Genomic DNA, 20,119 nt, shown 5'->3' with positions numbered 1-20,119 from the left:
GGAATGATTCATACATGCTTTTTCCATGCTCCTATGTTATTTGAATGCATTGACACACTACACATATCTATCTTTTAACAAGGAATCCTTTCCCTTAGCACTTTTATATGTGATTGAAAAGGACATTATTAATAAGAAGCATTATTTCAAATTTCAGATCACGAGGAAAATAACCAAGAAGAGGCAGGGGCCAAACCAATGGTCCGTGGCCCCTGGCCGCCCGTGCTGGACACAGACAGCTTTGACCTCGGCAACAGCATTGACTTTGCCGAGGAGTGCGGCCCTGTCAACCCTCCAGGTAACAAGAATTGATAAATACAAATATCATTAAGTGCATGAATTCATAATCAACATAGACAATGCCTGTCATCCAAAACTAAGTAAGGAATTGTTTCATATTTGGTGTCTCGTTTAGGTATAAATGTGGATATAAGTTGTATGATATTAAGATTATCATTACATGTACATGTATCAAATACAATGATATATGTCAGCATGATTTATAATAATTCATGTAATAAATTATGATATATGTTTCAGATTACCATGCCCCTCCTATATGCTATTTTGAACAGCAACTCAGAGGAGGGGATGGAGGTGTTGATTTGTTCGACCTTATCTTCTGAACAGCTATTTCATAATGTTTGATTTTAATGTTTCATACTCATTTCATTTGCCTATCAGACATTCCTGAACACCCATGGTAGAACGACCTCCCGTCTGGACTTCCACATGTCCCTTCTCCACTCACTCGTCGGGAACACTCATGTGAAGAGGAGGACTGGCAGGCCCAGGACCCAGCCTCCTTCCCAACGACTGACCAGACGTCACTTCATAGAAGTGCTGCCTGAAGGGAAGAGGAAACAGTGTGTTCTCTGCAGAAAGAGACAGAGGACCTTCGATGGCTCTGCAGGAAAGGTCAGGACCTGGTGTCCTGACTGCCACATTGGTCTCTGTGCACGCTGTTTCCGTCAGTATCACACAGTTGATCACATTGAAGAGTGAAAGGCTGTGTGTACTGGCATATGATGGAACATGACTCATGTTCCATCATATCAACCCTTCAAGCAGTTTCCCCATCTGTGTGCTTCATTGTAAATAACTAGTGAGTGAGTAGGACTTACGCCGCACTTGCAATATTCAAGCGACATCACAGCGAGTTATTGTATCTATGTACTTATTGTAAATGTTTCATATGTGTGTATATATATTAAAGGATGTTTTTGTGAGAGAGTATGACCTAACGCCGTATTTGCAATATAACAGCAACATCATGGCAATTCATTGTAAATAGATCATTGTCTATTGTATATGATTATGTACTTATTGTAAATGAAGTGAGTTTGTCTTATGCCTCTTTTAGCAATATTCCTGCAAAAATATGGCAGTTTAATGTATTTATGTTCATATTATGTTCTATATTTATTGTACATGTAATTATTGTGTGTTTGTAAGGATCTGTTGATGAGTAGGACTTCCCACTGAATCTGCAATATTCCAGCAACATCGCAGCGAATCTTTGTAAATAGATTGTATATATTGTATATTGGTACTTACTGTAAATACTCAATGTGTATATATATATTTCAGGATATATCTGTGAGAGTATGACTCCATGCTGTATTTGCAATATAGCAAATTATTTGCAATATAGCAGCAACATCACAGCGATTCATTGTAAATAGATTAAATTATATTAATGATATATATTATATATATTTACTGTAAATAGAAAATGGATTTGTGTATATATAAAAGGACATGTTGGTGCATGAGTATGATTCAACGCCACATTTACAATATTCCAGTTAATTCGTGGCGATTCATTGTATATGGATTATTGATCTTTTGTTCACAATTATGTACTTCATGTAAATAGAGTGAGTATGATTCATGCCGCTTTCAGCAGTATTCCAGCTAAGATGCGGCCCTTTTTTTAAACTTTATTGTACATAGTTTATATATTATTCACATGTAAATACTGTCAATAAATATGTATAGATTGAGAGATTTGTACATTTGTCTTATATATCTCATTTAAACAGTTACAAGATTTGTTACTGATGATACTTTTCAAAATATTAAATGAAGTACATTAAGGACAGTAAGTATAACAGTAAGGACCTTGGAATAAGAAATAATTTTCTTAAGTCTTTCCAATTACAGCCATATGAAAGTGTGGTTGTTCCTCTGGAATATTAACAAAATATTCAAAAATGTTCACAGATTATTCATGTATGCATATGTAAGCATACTTTTTAATTATTAATTGATATATGGAAATCGATTCTCCAATGTTATCATAACCAATGACTTACATACATCTACAGAACTAAAGAAACTTTTTACTTCTAGTCCTTATTATGATAAACCCTTAAAAATTGAACATTTCTTCTTGTCCGTATTATACCTTAACTATTGGTCAGTTTGGCAAGGACTATTGGACAACTGCCACGTCTTTGCCGTAACGTATTCTGATAAAGTTCGCTCAACAGACATAATGTAATCCATAAATTTTAGCGGTAAATGCCACGAGCAAGCGCGGACGTGAGAGAAGACAGCAAGCCGTGAACGTATTTGTTCCGGCTTGCGCAAATCTGAAATGATGCCCGTTTTTTTCGAGCGGGTAACCTGTGCCTTTTGGTGTTTACAAATTCTTCATAGATTACCTTTTTTTCAAATTCGTCAAACATTACCAGGAATACATGGTTTGATTTGTATTAAATGTCCGTTGAAATATACTTCGGATAATGGTATTCATAACAGCTAGTCTACCACATCGCCATGGAAATCATTCGTCAAAAAGTTCCCGAAAGAGATCAATTTTGATTATACTTTGAACATTTCATGACAAAAATCACATATACATCCATCTGACTGTAATAAATGTTAGCTAATACAGTTCCTTTGGGTTTGTGATCAGTGGATCCATGTCTTTAATACTGCTTGATGGGCACTCAGTGGCTGCTGATGTAAGCAGGGACGGAGATGGAAATCGGGAAAATATGACCAGATCGCAACGTTTGAATCTTTGATGAATCAATGCGTTTATCATCTCCAAATTACGACAGATTTCAGACCATCACTAGAACACTAAGCTTTGCTTACAGAATGATGTTCAAATGTACTTACTATCTCGGTTGCTGTCAAAGATGTTATAGTTAATCCAAAATCCCAAACACCGCTGAACACGGTCGACGACATTTTGAAATATTCAAAACTAAAGCTGTCGACAACACAAAAGGCATTTTCGTATTGTTTCTACTTCATGTGAATTTTTTTTTATTGTTTTGTGTTTGTATAATCGTTATTAGTTAAAAATGAAAATAAAACAACGTTATTAAGGATTCATAAAGATACGAGACTAACTCGTTCAATCGTCTGTATGCAAATTTCGTCGACGTGCAAATGGACATGTCCGCCATCGCCTGGTAGGAGTATTTACAGTGAACTGATTGACATGAGCCGTGAGGAATACCTTTCGGTGCAAGAAAAGTAAAAATATGCCATGCATAAGGGCATGTTCTTTGCAGATTACATAGTATGATTTTCTTACTAAAAAATGAATAATGACCGAAAAGAAAAATAATTTATTGCAATGAAGAAAACACAACACCGCGTATAAGTTTTAGTTTGAAATGCGATTTCGTTCTCTTCTTTCTAAAAGTACGTAATTTTGAATTTCATAGCTAAGGTTACACGTTACAATTTATATCAGCATGTAGGTAATAAACCACAGATTTTAGGGATAAGATTTTATTCCTTACTCATAAATAGTTTTTTCATTAATATGCTTTTTCCGACATGATATGCAAACGATAACGTTACAATTTCACTAATTTACGGACAAAATGGCGTCACACATATTTGAACAAATTCGTAATCGACGATTTCGCGGACGATTTTCCACGGAGATGTTTCATTTTCAACACGGTAATCGGGAAACAAACGGGCTTTCGCATAATGTTTTTGGTTTTTATATTGGTGGAGATTTACAACCTGACAAGACGCTCAAAGTATCCAGTGCGCAATGCTAACAAAACAGCCGCCATGGACATTTTGTAAAAAATCGCATATTCAATACGTTTGCCGAGCTATAAACTACTGTTAATCACGTTAATGCTTTACAATATTTACATAGACAGTTAGGGAAATGGTTGTGCTGTTATAGTGTGAAATTTGAAAATTGTGGGTTTTATCGTTGTTACGTTACGTCGTTTTTAGACGAAAGTGTGCAGTTTCCAGAACGTCACTCGCAAATAAACTCGGCACAGCGATAGTACACAGGCTATTTTTAGGTGGCAGCCAGAGGGTTAAAGGCGGGCATGCTCCAGAGTTTGTTGCTCATATTCAGTCTAGATCTCGACACTGTAATTTGTGTCATGTATGAAACAGGAACACTATCTCTGGGAAGGGTAATCGACTGTTAGACTGATGTACATCAAAGAATTCTACTTTGCAGATATCCACAGTAACGTTTGAAATGACTTCAATCAAATGTAATATCCCCGAATCCTATTGTGCAGAGGCATTAGCGAGTAAGTGTGGGTTGGCGTAGTTCTGAAGGTATTTCATGTGTAAACTTGTGGGAAAGTCAAGAGTGAATGAGTATGGTTTTACGCCGCTTTTAACAATATTCCAGTAATACCACGGCGGGGGACACCAGAAATGGGCTTCACACATTGTATCCATGTCGGGAATCGAGCTGACATTTAACGTCGCATCAGTATTGTTTCATCCATATAGCGACGAGAACAAGAATTCGAACCAACGATTAGCGGATCCTGCAGATAGTCATTCTCCGCTTAAGATAACTGGGCTGCGCTATACTCCTAAATGGTATTCACTCACTAAAACTTGCTTCGGACTTTATAATCGATTTAGCAGTAATGAAAATTAAAACAATCAAAGAAACACACGTTCGTTCCATCTGTCCATCAGCTGATTTACATTTGAGTGAGTTGCGCTTAAGGGGACTTCGGGCAGTTAAGTCATGCATTTATGTCGGCCTATAAGTCAATCTGATTAAAATGAGATCTTAGTTCTCGCTACCGCTCAACAAAGATCTGACGACATCCCATTACGGTTCACGTCAGAGCGACCTTTCATCCGACCAATCAGATTGTCGCTTACCAGATTTGGAAAGTGACAGTCGCAATATTTTCTAATCATGTAACCCCGAAAGGGTTAACATCGGGTATTTCGAAAGATAGTTACGGTCCGTACGACTGAATCCGCCCAAACCATCGTCTGTCTCACTTCAATGGGGTAAACATTTCAAACGGAAGAGATTTGCATAGCCATTGAGAAGTACCGCTATACAATCTCGGTCATCTTTAAGAATATTTTATAATTTTCTTTTGTCCAGTTTTCAAATTTTGAATCGAGAATATTTTTTTAAGTGTCTGGTTATGAAGTCGCCAGTTTGAAATCGGTGCTGTAATGCTCGAGAAAGCTGCTTTCTGATTGGCTAATGCCGACTTCCTGTTTCATTGACCGGTCAAAGTTCGCGAAAGGTCGATGTCCTCAGGTGTTTAGCGGTATCTACAACTAAGATCTGATTTTAATGAGATTGGCCTAGAAGTTAAAATGTGGGAGAAAAGTCTCAGAAACCGGGTACCAAACCAATGATCATAATCAGGGCGAATCTGTGGTTTGAACCCATGATCAGCTGATCCTGGCACGCCTTAGACCACTGGACCACCATACCCACGTATCTGTCAGTTGCCTGTGTGTTGTCATCGTGCAGTGTCCCCGGAGTTAGCCACGTACCTGCAGACTGTGCTGTCCATGGAGTTGACGGGGTCGCAGTTTGAGAACTACACGACGTCCCTGCTGTCCGTCACCGTCAACAACCACCACTACACCGCCACCTCCGAGGGTATTGTCTCCGCTGTCCAATGTGACGTTGGCGCTGTTTACATAGGATCTGTTTGTGGTAGGGATTGTTTCAAATTTTGAATAAGGACGTTTCACTTTTAAATTTAATTTTAATTTTTTTTCTTGTTATTAATAATATAATTGGCCCGTTCCTAATTGTTTGGTATTTTTAAACACTTTTTAAAACAACTTTTTAACACCGTTTTCGTTTTATATCCGAATTCCGAAATTATAAATACACCATATGTCATTCATGTGTGTCAAGATTAGCAGGGGAAAGTAGACGTGGTAAATATGGCCTCGGGAAGCGTCTTTCCATACCCGTGAAGATAGCCGGGGTAGAATAGGCCTTCAGCAACCCATGCTTGCTGTAAAATGCGATTATGCTTGTCGTTAGAGGCGACTGTGCTTGTCGCAAGAGGTGACTAACGAGATGGGGTGGTCAGACTCGCTGACTTGGTTGATGCATGTCATCGATCCAAATTGCGTGGATCGATGTGCATGACGTCAATCACTGGATTGTCTGGTCTAGACTCGATTATTTACAGACCGCCGTCATATAGCTGGAATATTGCTGAGTGCGGCGTTAAACAACAAACAAACAAAACTTCAAGCCGCGGGTGCACGGCCAAAAGAGGCCTCACGGTGCATTGAAAACATGTTTACTTTTATAGATTCGTAACCTACCTAAAACAACCAATCTGAGCATAACAACTTGACAGCAGTGGCGAAGCTACCATTGTAGCTGAAAACCAACTGCTTACAAATAAGAAAAAAACGCAATTTGTTTTTACACCTAAAACAGCACTTATTGTTGGGTTTTTTAATCAGTAAACCAATTGACCGTTTATTCAGTTAATTATTCATTCAAACTCTACACGGTCGTACATATTTATTGTCTAACTTGAAAATCCGAATCTTTACGCACTAGGATTTTAGTGGTAGATGGTTTATCATAGCTGTGAAAATCCTGGTCACAATGCCAGTGAGTTCTGCTACTGCAGAACGTTCGTTCAGCGCAATGAGGCAGATCAAGACATACCTCTCGTCAACAATGACCAACGAGAGGATGAACTGTGTGTCGTGATGGGCGCACATAACGGTTATATACGGTACAAGGGAAGTAACTCTTGTCTTATGTTATGAGCTCAGAGAAGTAAAGATACACCGGAATAATTGACGTGTTGTTGGTTAAGTTGTAAGTCTTCCTACGACAAACAAAAACAAAGAATACGTTACAAACTCTATGGCACTCCTCCGCATCCACAAGGACATTGACAAAGTGATTGACGACTTTTCTGGAGGACGGAACCGCCAACTTGCCCAAATCTTTGAATTAGAACTGATTTGTCACAAATATTTCAACGTTCATTCAAAGCTTCTGCGATTCTGTCGATGACATGGTGACTTTATATTTATTGTGTATTTCAATGTGAGTGAGTGAGTTGGGTTTAACGCCGCTTTTAACAGTATTCCAGTTATATCACGGCGTGTCAGCTTAATGTGGGAGCAAAGCCCGAAGTGATGCAGGTCTCAGACGTTTACCCCTTCGGTGAAACCAACGAGCACAGTATGGTGCTGACAAACCTAGAAACATTATCGGGGCGAACCGGGATTCGAACACACAATCATAGGTTTCTGGCGTTCAATGTGTCGAAAATAAGTTGGTGAAACACGTATATAGGGGCACTCAGGAATATGCTTTTGCTTACACTTAAAATTAGCCAAGATGCGCTCCTTGGGGGTTGATTGTAAGTATAGATCTACATACAGTAAACTACGGTTATAAAGAACTCAAAAGGGCTACTATTTTAGTTCGTTATAACCGTAGATCGTTACAAGCCTATATACAGCATAACTACAGCAAATTGTCGGGACCAGAAAAGTAAGTTCGTTATATCCGTAATTTCGTTATAAGCGTGTTCGTTATAACCGTAGTTTACTGTACAGCAATGGATATATTTTTAATCGGCCCTACATTGTCTATACTTACCACCTACCTCCTAGTTTCGGTGTCTGCCCCCTGGTGTTGCAGTGAAGTGCGGTACTGGTACCCGCCAAGTACAGGACGTCTGCCACCTGTGTGACACCGGGACATACCAACCACGCGAAGGTCAGAGCCACTGCATCACATGTCCACAGGGGCAGATAACTCTGCAGACAGGATCCACAAGGTCACAGGATTGCATCAGTGAGCCATTTATTTGTGATATTTTGTCATTTTTTTTCATTTAACATCTAACTTGGGATATTATAGCTGTTTCTCTAACCCCTGTACTGTACCAGACAATCCAGTGATTGATATCATGAGCATCGATCCACGCAACTGGGATCGATGACATGCAACAACCAAGTCAGGGGGCCTGACCGCCCGATCCCGACAAGGATAGTTTGCCTTTTACAGTAAGCATGGGTTGCTGAAGACCTATTCTACCCCGGATCTTCACGGGTCTCCACTGTACGCCCCCCCCCCCCCCCCCCCCCCCCGACTTTCATATATTGCTACGACTGTTGTGAACATGTTTTACTGTCAAAGCCCTACAAACACTTTGAGAAACGAGGCCTGAAATCACACATTATTGCGTGTTCCAGGTCGAGAATTCTTCTCTCTTTTAGCCTTATTGAGATTGATAAATTTGGACATTTTTTTTTCATTTTTTGGTTATTGTATATAACATATATCTTCTTTTCACAGCTCCCAATGTCGTCACACTTCCGCCACTACAGGTACTTCCGGTTTAAATCTGATAACCCCATTCACTTCAGCTGGTGCTGCGACATCCATCTTGAAACATCTGTGTCAGCGTAATTACAGAATAACCGACGAGGAATGTCGGATTATCTGTTTTGAGTGAGTGAGTTGGGTTTAGCGCCGCTTTGAACAGTATTCCAGTAATATCACGGCGTGTGAGCTTAATGTGGATGGAAAGTCCGACGTGATGCACGTCTCAGACGTTTACCACTTTGGTGAAACCCACGAGCACGGGTATAGTGCTGACAGACCTAGAAACATAATCGAGGCGAACCGGGATTGGAACCCACAATCATAGGTTTCTGGCGGGCCCAAGGGACGGAACTGTGCACACAGCGAATTGCGGCGCCTTAGACGACTGGGCCACCCGTGCCCCCGTCTCGAGTAAATGACTTACAGCAGTCATTCACCAGGGGCAGATAATAATCCATATTGCCGTGTAGGTTATTCCATTATATATATATATATATATATATATATATATATATATATATATATATATTGCTGAGTGCGGCGTTAAACAACACGCATACAAACATTATTCTTTACTACCTCATTGTCATTTGAAGAAAAGGTACATGAAATTGCAACCCTCCACTTGAGTCATCCTTTTGTTCAGATGACGTGATGTTATCAATTGTTTACGTCATTAATAATAATATATATTAAGCTATGCCTTTGTTCTCAAATGACCAATCAGCATTGGGAATCGCTGAAATGCGCATGTGCAAACATTGGAGAGTTATGACACACGAACCTCCTATCCTCATTGGTAATGTTAAACTTTCTCGCTTTCAATTCCGTTGTTAAAAGGTCAATGAATTCGAAAGGAAGGTTGATCTTCAACATTGATACATTTAGTAGCCAAGAAATGCCTCGTTCCTCTGAACCTCATAACTCACGATATTAGTTCAACTCTTATATAACACAACTATTGCTATGACTTATATGCTGGGGCGGTCGGGTAGCCTAGTGGTTAAAGCGTTCGCTCGTCACGCCGAAGACCCGGGTTCGATTCCCGACATGGGTACAATGTGTGAAGCCCATTTCCGGTGTCCCCCGCCGTGATATTGCTGGAATATTGCAAAAAGCGGCGTAAAACCATACTCACTCATTTGTATGCTTGTTTCAGATTGTGACTTAAGTGATTCAGATCGGGAGATAAGGCGCCAAAGAAGTGTCTGAAATACTCTGATGGCGTGGTTAATAAAATATCTGTCGTTGCAGTCTTTAATACCTCAAAGGAGTGAGTGAGTCTGTCTCATTAAAATCAGATCTTAGTTCTCGCTACCACCAAACAATGATCTGAGGACATCTCATTACAGGTCATTACCGACCTTTCATCAGACCAATCAGAGCGTCGCTTACCAGATCAGGAAAGTGATAGTCGCAATGTGTTTTCTGATCATGCAATCTCGAAAAGGTTAACATGAGGTGTTCCGAACGACAGTTACAGGCTGTGGGTCTGATTCTGTCAAAATGATCTATCGCTTCAACGGAGTCAACATATCAAACGGAAGGGACTTTCTATTACCCGTTGAAAGTACTGCCATAAAATCTCGGCTATCTATTAGACATTTCAGAATTTTCTTATGCCCAGTTTTAAATTTTGAACTTTGTCAAAATATTTTTCAAAGCATAGACTGGAATGGAAGTCGCCAGTTTGAAAGCGAGAAAACTGCTTTCTGATTGGCTAATATCGACATGTTGTCAGTCATTTCATTCGTGGGTCAAAGTTCGCGAAAGGGGCTCTGACGTGACCTTAAGGGGATGCCAACAGATCTTTGCTCACTAAGATCTGGTTTTGAATATGATTGGTGAGTGAGTGAACATGCTTTTACGTCGTGTCTAGCAATATGCAAGGGACCCCAAGAATGGGTTCACGCGGTGTGTTGGGATCGAATTTAGAATATCCCACTTTCTAATCTTTTCATATTAAAATACCCTACTCATATTTTGATAATGAGAACAGGGGTCATTGTAAGTCGTATACTGAGCCACACCACAACCAAAGATCCTCTTGAGATGTATAACCAAAACACGGTACATGACACACACATGGGACTACTCTGTATTCTAAATGCAGAACAAACAATGGTATACGCATACCTCCAAACGTAATTATATGTCTTTTCCGTGATTATTAATCGAACAAAAACCTTGTATTCTTGCAGAACGTATTTCCAGTGCCCTGATTTACAAAGTAACCGCAGCCTGTTTAAGTCTATAGCAATAACGACACATTCGCTTTGCGCAACTGAGTCAAGATTTTATATAGACGTAGAATGTTACAAGGACCAACTGTGAGTGAGTGAGTAAAGATTGACGCCGCCTTCAGCAATATCCCAGCAAGATGAGGTCGTGGGACACCAGAAATGACACTACATGTCGAGCGAAGCTTTAACGAACTACGGCCACCACCAATGTACGAACACCTGGTGTCACTGTAATCTCACTCCATCGGGTTAATCAACCACCCGTGATGCAGAGGTTCGATAGGAGATGCAGCAGTAACGCATCTCCATTAAATATTGGTTATGAAATGAGGCCGTGTGTAACTCGGGGAAAGTTAAACGAGCTCTACTCGGAGCGTGAATTCGACCCGTGAAGATCCGGGTAAGAAATGATCTTCAGCAACCCATGCTTGTCGTAAGAGGCGACAAAGGGGATGTGGTGGTCAGGATCGCTGACTTGGTTGATGCCATCTTATCCCAATTGCGTGGATCGATGCTTTTGAGGCCAGTTACTGGATTGTCTGGTCCAGATTCGATTATTTACAGATCGCTGTCATAACTGGAATATTGCTTAGTGCCTATACGAACCCGGATCTTCACGGGGCTTCCTTGTATACACATTGAGACTACACCACGAAGCGGCTGTATCTATTCACGGGTGGAGGATGCACGTGGTGTATAAAACTCATGTAGTGACAATGCTTTACCATGATTCGCTGCTTTCTATCAAATTGGACCCGTGACGATCCGGGGTAGAATCGGTCTTCAGCAACCCGTGCCTGCCGTAAGAGGCGACTTACGGGATTGGGTGGTCTGGCTCGCTGACTTGGTTGATGCATGTCATCGTATCCCAATGACGTGGATCGATGCTCACGATGTCAATCACTGGATTGTCTGGTCCAGACTCGATTATTTGCAGACCGCTGTCATATAGCTGGAATATTGCTGAGTGCGGCGTTAAACAACAAACAGATTCTATCAAATAGTCGCGCACGTTAGTGTTTGAACTTATGTGACAGAAATACGAATATGAACAACTCTTGTAGTAGCAAAGTTTACAGTATTCAAATTCATTTATCGCTTGACACATCAATCGCATGCAGCAGTAACTCCATGTACCGCTCCACGTCAAGTTCTTTAACAATTTGAACATTTGGTTTCTTTCCAAGCCGCATCCCCCAGTCCACGACCATCTGACCTCTGGTCAAGTGACCATGCAGTTCCACGCTTGCGTACACGTGGTCACTCTTCGTGATGACCTTGTTATCTATAGCGCATGCAGCCGCCACCTCGTCACAAGGAATGTACGTTGTCCAGTTTAACTCCTTGCATGTGGACACCATGAGGCGTTCGACTTCCTTCATAAACTGGCATTTCTTGGAATTGTGTTTTCTCAGTTCTGCATACTTTTCCTACGGAAAAAATTGACGCTGTTAGTGTGGTTTTACCCATCTTCACGAGGCAAGGGAGTTAACTGACTATAAAAGTCCAGTTTTCATCCTTGTCGAACTAGGCTGGAATTATGGAGTTATATTTTGGCTGGACTAACGAGTCTATGCTTAGTCCAATCAAAATCGCGTTACACACTAGAGTGAGTGTGTGAGTGAGTTGGGTTTAACGCCGCTTTTAACAGTATTCAAATTATATCGCGGCGTGTCAGCTTAATGTGGGAGGAAAGCCTGAAGTGATGCAGGTCTCAGACGTTTACGACTTCGGTGAAACCCACGAGCAAGGGTATGGTGCTGACAAACCTAGAAACAGAATCGGGGCGAACCGGGATTCGAACCCACAATCATAGGTTTCTGGCGTGCCCAAGGGACGCAACTCTGCACAGCGAATCGCGGCGCCTTAGACGACTGGGCCACCCGTGCCCCCCTTTACACACTAGACATCCGGTTAAAGGACCGTGTGTACCGTCAACTGGGCGTCGACAAATATTTTCAAAATCTTTTCATGTTTTTAATCATGGTGCTCAAATGATTTGATGCGCTTCGCGAGGTAAGACCCGTTTTATTACAATATAGAATTTGATTATCGATCAGATCGTCTTGACTGAAACAAATGCACGTGAAATGAGAGGTGGAACCTGGTTGGTCAACAGGAAGGACAGAAAAGGGACATAACTCGTAGTAGCCACTGGTGGCGCTACGATCGAGCCCATCCATTCAAACGTAGTTCGAATTAGAGAAGGGTGGAAACTGGACTTTTATCATCAGTTAACTCCCTAGCTTCGCGAAGATGGGTTTTACCCCGCTTCCGGCGACATTCCTGCAATATCATGGCGGGAACACATATCCCGGGGAATCGAACTCGGGTCGTGCTTTAAAAACTAGGATTCTGGAATTATTTTCTTGTGAGTACAGGGTTGGAACCCAGCAACCAGTGCTTCTCGAAGAGTCAGTAAAATGAGGATCGGGTGGTTAAAATGTATGACCTGTCTGATTGTGTGTTCATGCGGCCCACTGTCTGGGTAGACTAATCATGGTAATCTGGAAGACCTATTACGCCTCTAAATACTTTAAGATTTTTAGTTTGTTAAATTATAATAGAAATATAATATACTGCCATAAAATATCCTTTCCACGACAAAGATATAAATCAACATTTTGTGTCAGGGTTAATGTGAAAACTATTACTAATACTTCAAATATACTTCCAATACTTGAGAATACTTTTCTTCAACACGAGTATCATTTAAATATTCATGATAGTAAAACAGACATACCCAGGTCAGAGCGTACTGCTCACAGAGTTCCCAACAGGTCAGCGTGATGGGGCATCCCAGGGAGTTCAGCACGATGTGGGCGGCTTCCGGGTCACTGTAAAAGTTGAACTCCCCGCTCGGTGTGACGTTACCTTCACCTTTGATAATTGTAATTATCATTCACGATTCAAGTTCTAAAAAATATATACCTTTAAAGGTAGGTTGATTATTTTTTAAATGTGAAGTTTACACACTTATCCATTGGACGAGGGGTCGGTCACATGACCGCGACATGTTCATCTACTCATTCGCCGACGGTGGCACAGATCAGGAAGTCACAGTTCTGTGTGCACATGGTATTCCATAAGCTCCCAACAGAGTATGACCGCCTCCGTGGTCGAAAGGTAGGGCGTCCGCCAGGAGAGCGGAAGGTCGAACCCAGGCCCCGTCATACCAAAAGACGTTAAAATATGGATGGTACTTGTTGTTACCCTGCTTTGCGCTTGGCATTAAGGGGCTATAAAACAAGGACTGGAGTCATTATACTGTGTCTGAGTGGGGTATTCATTGAAGTGATGCAGGTCGTCTCGGACGTGTACCACCCTGGTGAAACCCACAAGCAAGGACATGGTGTTGTCATACCTAGAATCATAATCAGGGCGTATCTAAAATTCACGATTATATGAAAGCACCGTAAAATACTACTTGTCGGCGGAGAAGTCGAGAAGACGGACAGGTCTTGAGTTCAAATTGTAGCTGTTCCATGCAAATACTGCTGCAAATAAGAACATTTCTCCAAAGTGAGTTGATTTCACAACAGGAGACAGTCATGAGTTGGAAGTAATCTGGCTGGTTCGTGTGAAACACCCACGATCATAGGATTCTGGTGTGCCCAAGGGAGGCAACTCTGTGAAGCGAAATGGGGCGGATAGGGGACAGGGCCACTCGTGCACCCGTCACATAACCCAGGATAAAACTATTTTTATTGCAGAATATTTAGCGAGAAACTTTCTAATTATTCCGAGGTTCCGGTTTTGTAAGGTAAGGTTAGTATCGAGAATGGCCCCGAGATCTTTAACAGTGAGTTTTGATTGGTGTAGCACCTAAGCCACCTAGTACTGGGATGAATTCTGGTCAGGTCTTTGCACGTCTGCCTGATGGACCTCTGAGAATGGACGCTGTCTTATCACAGAGCTTAACCACATGCCAGAGATGGCACGATGAACGGAGACAGCCAAATGAACATATTTCGAATACATACTAGTATCATAAAGGGAGATATTTTGACCATACACAACAGTACCCAAATTAACCTACCTCTGTAGTTGCCGCCCATGATGTAACATGCTTTTAGCCTGGACCCGAGATCTTGATCCATTCGTACAGCCATGGACACATTGGTCAGTGGTCCTATCGCAATCAGAGTTATTTCCCCTGAAAATGGAAAATCCATTCCAATATGTTGATGTGGCAGAGTGGAGTGAATGAGCTAGGTCTGACGCCTCCTTGAACGCATTCCAGTCAGCATCCGTTATATCTCCAGGGGGAGCATTTCGGTGAGCCTACACCAACCCCCGGATCCTTTCCTGTGGTTCCTGCTATCGCAAATTACCTGCCCTTGATTTTCACTAACATTTTCCGACCAATCAAACGTCGACAGAAGGGGATAGGATAAGGGAGGTAACTCGTATTACCTAGAAACCAAAGCCACCGCAAGTTTTCATGAACATGAAGAGTTGAAGACACCCTTTCCATAAAAAAAGATGTCTGAGGGCTTTGTTTTGCGTGTCAGTGACTTTTTCAATGTTGAATGTCTCGAATTGGGATTGTTCAGTAGCAATTATATCAGCAAATATCGCTTATTAGAGTGGGGCGCTTATTACGTCGAATACGGTATTTGAGATTGCGGGAACTACGGAATGGATCCAGGGGTTAGTGGAGATTTACAGAGGATGTCCAGTTATATCACGGCGTCATGTGGCATGAACGTTAACCCTATATAATGTTATACCACAACCCAAAAAACCATTTCTGCACGCAGTTGCAAGCTCTGTGTACCGTATTTTCAAAGGAACAAGCACCAAGCCTTAACATTCATAAATCTTTTATTGCTAGTTATGATTATTATTATTACTGTGTTAGAAGGGATGACGTTATGTCCCGAACCTTTTGTTATGCTGTTGCTGAGAATGGTATCTACCTCTTCATTCAAACACACACACATCCAGTGCCACCTTTATGTAACCTATAGCTTGATAATGTTCCCTAGTATATGAGAATGTATTGTAAAAGAAATAAATGTACCTGGGTATTGTTTGGTAATATCAATCAGTGCTTGTACAGCGTGTTTGGCTTGGACCCGGTCTCGACTGGGTGGGTCGGGGTCAGGAACGTCTCCAAACCCGTCCTTGCCGTGATAGTTGTATTCATCGGGTTTCTCCCAGCCAAGCAACATGTCCTCACAGCCTCTGTAGATCGGGATCTGGTGGACGATAAGAAATGTATAACATGTCCTCGCAACCTATGTAGATCGGGATCTGGTGGACGATAACAAATGTATTACATGTCCTCACGGCCTCTGTAGATCGGGATCTGGTGGAAGATAAGAAATGTGTTACATGTCCTCGCAGCCTCTGTAGATCGGGATCTGTTGGCAGATAAGAAATGTGTAACATGTCCTCGCGGCCTCTGTAGATCGGGATCTGTTGGCAGGTAACAAATGTATTACATGTCCTCACAGCCTCTGTAGATCGGGATCTGATGGCAGATAACAAATGTATTACATGTCCTCACAGCCTCTGTAGATCCTTTAAAGATTTGTAAGACCTTAGACTACTTGCCTCCAATCTGTCCGCCGCCTTTAGAAGTCGGAGAAGGTTTGAGGTCACCTGTGTTGCAGTAGCGTTGCCCTTGACCGTGGTCAGAGCAACGACGTCGACGTCAGACGCCGCTAGACACATCAGTATAGCTTGGGCGTCATCGATGCCGGCGTCTGTGTCAATGATGAACTTTCTTCTGGTGAGGTAATCAGCTGCCATGGTAGACTAAACGACAAAATGAATCTGATGATAAGGAGGACATCCCTGCTCGCATGTTTCAACAATGCTGTAAACGTCAACAACTTGTGTCTACAATATTAAACCCGTAAAACGAAAGGTCTTCATGTTTTCCTTTGAAAGTAAACTCTGTAGGTATACATCAATCGTTAAACGTGTAGCCTCGTGGCTGTTGAGTGTATGAAGAAATTACCGTTGTCTTACACCAAGCACAGGGTATCGAAGGCAAGGGGGACGTGTCCTCTTGCAGGTTACGGAAGTGAGCGAGTGGTGACGAATGCGCAAAGGACCATGTATGATGAAGGCCCTGAAATGGAGAGGTTTACTCCAGGTCACATGACTGACAATCTCATTAAATCAGATCTTTTACTCGGATTTCATACCCCTGAGTCAAGATCTGACACACCCTCTATTATCTTCCCGAGGCAAGGGAGTTAACTGACCATAAAAGTCCAGTTTCCACCCTTGCCGAACTAGGCTGAAGTTATGTAGTTATGTTTTGGCTGGACTAACGAGTTTATGCATAGTCCAATCAAATTCGCGTAACGAAATCGACACCCGGTTCGTAAACAGCCTTGCTTATTTCGGTCGTTTTGAGGATTTGCAAAGCATGAGTGCCGACAACTTATCAAAAGATATTTTACAAATCTTTTCAGTTTTGAATCAAGATGCTCACGTGATTTGATGCACTTCGTGCAGTAAAAACCCTTTTTATGACAATATAGATCTTGATTATCGATCAGATCGTCTTCACTGGGTGACCCGATTTTATTTGAAGCAAATGCTAATGGGAAATGAGAGGTGAAATCTGATTGGTCAGTCGGAGGAACATAGAAGGGACATAACTCGTAATAGCCACTGGTTGCGCTAAGATCGAACCCAGAAATTCCAGCCAAGTTCTGTGGGTCATGGGGAGGATTCACTGAGAGCTTTTCAGAAACGTTTTTCATAAGTTTGATCACCAGCAAGTATTTGACCGAGGCTAATGTTCTAAGTTTAGATACGCGAAATAATAAACAAATGGTGAACATCTACCTTGGGTCACTGGCCAGCTTATAGTCTATTTTACTCGAAAGGTTCGAAAAATCATGAACACTTTGACAATACGTACATGTCAACTTACTGTAGTTAGATCCGTGAAGATCCTGGCTAGATCCTGCCGTAAAAAGCGACTTTGCTTGTCGTAAAAGGCGACTACCTAGATCGGGCGGTCAGGCTCGCTGACTTGGTTGATGCATGTCACCGTATCCCAATTGCGTAGAATGATGCTCCTGGTGTAAATCACTGGATTGTCTGGTCCAGACTGGAGTATTTACAGACCGCCGTCATATTGCTAGAATGTGCGGCGTTAACCAACTTACCAACAAACAAGCTAACTAATATTAATTAATAGTTATATATTCGTTCATATTACAGATATACAAGTAATAAGATACACGATTTCAAAGCAATCTTACTTCTGCAAAACAGAAGATCACAAAGATTAGTACCACAGACCAAACATCACAACACAATCACAACCACTATTCACACCTCAAACTGATTCACCGTCATGCACGAGAATAGTCAGTTCATTCACTTTCTTCATTATTACAAACAAAGAGATCTCTATCACAAAAAAACCAAACAGTTTTAACTGTGAATCAGTAAACTATTGTACATTAAGCTATAGAATTATCATTGAAACAGAACAGAAGCTGGGAAAGTCGGAGCGAACAAACATGCGTCGGCGACCGCGTCGCATAGACCTCGTTATTAGACTTGTACTGTTCTCTAAGGCAAAAGTTATTAGTTCAAATAATAATTTCAAGATTAAATAAATAATAAGAACATATTGCCCCTATAAGAGACTAGCATCCTTACCTTACATGTGGAGATGGTCATGAATATGCATGAGGGTGTCTATTTTTAGATACGGACTCCTGTGATATCGGTCGCCTTTGAGCAAAGCTAACCTCGTCATGTGATCCCGCTGTTCTGTTAATTGCTCACCCGCCCTAGTAATAGCGGTTGCGATTGTAGTTATGCGATTGTAGCATGATAGTTGTGCGGATATCTCTGTGGTTACTCACAGCAAAACCTCTACATGCTACATCTGAATAATTTGACTTAATGGAAGCGTCGATACAAAATTATGGACAACGCGAGCTTACATGAAATACGGGGGTTACCTTTAGCCTGTGACGACCCAGCACTCGGAAAGCGCGAAGGAAATGCATGTCTGCTGGTTGAAAGTGGAAGCTGAACAGACGTGAATGGACAAATGCACTTCCTTAATATACCGATATTTTACCATCCATGTTTTTGAACAGAGGAGCCTGGCGCGAACGCCTTACCTTTGAATAACATATCCCTGACCCAGACGTGGCCTACTCCGGTGGTTTCAATGTCATGTCGACCGGCAAGGTTTACCGTATCTCCTCTAAAAACGATGTGATCTCAATGAGGTGAGGGAAATAGGGTTTAGAGTTGCTTTCTGCTGATATAGCAACGTGTATGCATCTGTACTGGTACGGACTAATGTCAATGAGTAGTATAGGTAATGATGGTTCTGGCTCACTTCCACTGGAGCTGGATTTATATACCTATACCATCACTACAGGGGGAATTTTTTATGCCAAAATGATTATGTGACTCAACGATAGTCATGAGATTAAGTTAGATTGGCTCTAGCTCACCAATACCTGGGGCCAATCATTGCTTTAGATGAGTCTAAATGGTAATAAAAATATTCTTTATTATTTTTATCGATAAAGCGATATTCAACATTTTTATTAAGTTCTTCGTTCATTTTACTAGGAGACCAGACTATATAACTACACTCTTTTTGTAAATTGATAAGAAACAATTGATAACCGTATTTGGTTGGTTTGACATCACTGATATAATAAAAACCTTGTGGTAATTCTTTCCATTGAATAGCTTTCTCCATTATTATATATTTATGTTAGCATTTGTCTAAATGTAATCACACGATAGTAAACAATCTATTTTTAATCTCCAACCAGTTCTTTGGTTTTGGCACGGAATAATTGACGCGCTTGTTGCCTCCCCTGTTCTATGAACTTTTTTTTCTCGTCTTCGCTAATACCACTGGTCTTACGAGATTTTGATCGAATCTCCTGCTTCATTTCGTTGTATTTGGTGAGTTCCGACAGCACTAAACGAAACTCATCCTCGGATATCTTACAATCGGCCATTGCTGTAGAAATATGATCCTCAATGCTGTTCAACTTTGCTTCGGCGAGTATCCGAATACTATCGTGTTTTAATGCTTTCTTTTGTAACCTACAAGAAATGAATTTTATCGCTATTCCTGCCAGTCCCGAGACTCCAGCGGTTATTTCCATGCCGAGCACGATAGGCGCGGCGATTATAGTTGATAGTAAACCGATACCCGCTACACCGAGTCCCATGCCAGATACTAAAAGCACGGTGTCAACTCCATCCACAGCATTCACGGCTCTGCGATACTTTTTATACAATCCAAGTC

At 41.4% G+C, this 20,119-nt stretch overlaps 2 protein-coding genes across 5 annotated transcripts in view; one reads left to right on the top strand and one right to left on the bottom strand.

The window, feature by feature from the left end:
• The window catches only part of LOC124148984, a 41,438-nt gene extending 31,563 nt beyond the window's left edge, over positions 1-9,875 (top strand). Inside the window, exons 19-22 of the mRNA XM_048389136.1 lie at positions 5,750-5,938; positions 7,916-8,071; positions 8,576-8,607; positions 9,765-9,875. Coding sequence (XP_048245093.1) covers positions 5,750-5,938; positions 7,916-8,071; positions 8,576-8,607; positions 9,765-9,776 — 389 coding nt within the window. The 3' untranslated portion in view covers positions 9,777-9,875. The remainder of the gene's footprint in view (positions 1-5,749; positions 5,939-7,915; positions 8,072-8,575; positions 8,608-9,764) is intronic.
• Positions 9,876-11,912: 2,037 nt separating this feature from the next.
• LOC124148985 (inosine-uridine preferring nucleoside hydrolase-like) lies at positions 11,913-19,048 on the bottom strand. Of its 4 annotated transcripts, none has more exons than XM_046520303.2 (7): positions 18,963-19,048; positions 16,820-16,933; positions 16,411-16,614; positions 15,875-16,052; positions 14,888-15,004; positions 13,592-13,728; positions 11,913-12,278 (listed from the first exon to the last, which is right to left on the bottom strand). In XM_046520303.2, exons 3-7 carry the CDS (start codon positions 16,606-16,608, stop codon positions 11,937-11,939), a joined length of 972 nt encoding a protein of 323 aa, XP_046376259.2. In that variant the 5' UTR covers positions 16,609-16,614; positions 16,820-16,933; positions 18,963-19,048; the 3' UTR covers positions 11,913-11,936. The 4 variants fall into 4 exon arrangements, with proteins under 4 accessions (XP_046376259.2, XP_046376261.2, XP_046376258.2 ...); XM_046520305.2 differs by having other exon boundaries at positions 16,831-16,933; XM_046520302.2 differs by lacking the exon at positions 18,963-19,048 and adding an exon at positions 18,798-18,952.
• Between the last annotated feature and the right edge of the window lie 1,071 nt (positions 19,049-20,119).

This window comes from Haliotis rufescens, unplaced genomic scaffold (genome assembly GCF_023055435.1).
Source record: "Haliotis rufescens isolate VD_foot unplaced genomic scaffold, xgHalRufe1.0.p SCAF_8, whole genome shotgun sequence".
Taxonomy (NCBI): Eukaryota; Metazoa; Mollusca; class Gastropoda; order Lepetellida; family Haliotidae; genus Haliotis; species Haliotis rufescens.
This window is presented reverse-complemented; position numbering and strand designations above follow the sequence as displayed.

Bases quoted from the DNA above. Each gene is read 5' to 3' on its own strand.
- LOC124148985 (XM_046520302.2), bottom strand. From the start codon at position 18,845: ATGCATTTCCTTCGCGCTTTCCGAGTGCTGGGTCGTCACAGGCTAAAG. The intron at 16,934-18,797 runs GTAACCCCCGTA...TCTCCATTTCAG, and splicing joins TGGGTCGTCACAGGCTAAAG to GGCCTTCATCATACATGGTC. The intron at 16,053-16,410 runs GCAAGTAGTCTA...ATCGTCCACCAG, and splicing joins AGGCGGCGGACAGATTGGAG to ATCCCGATCTACAGAGGCTG.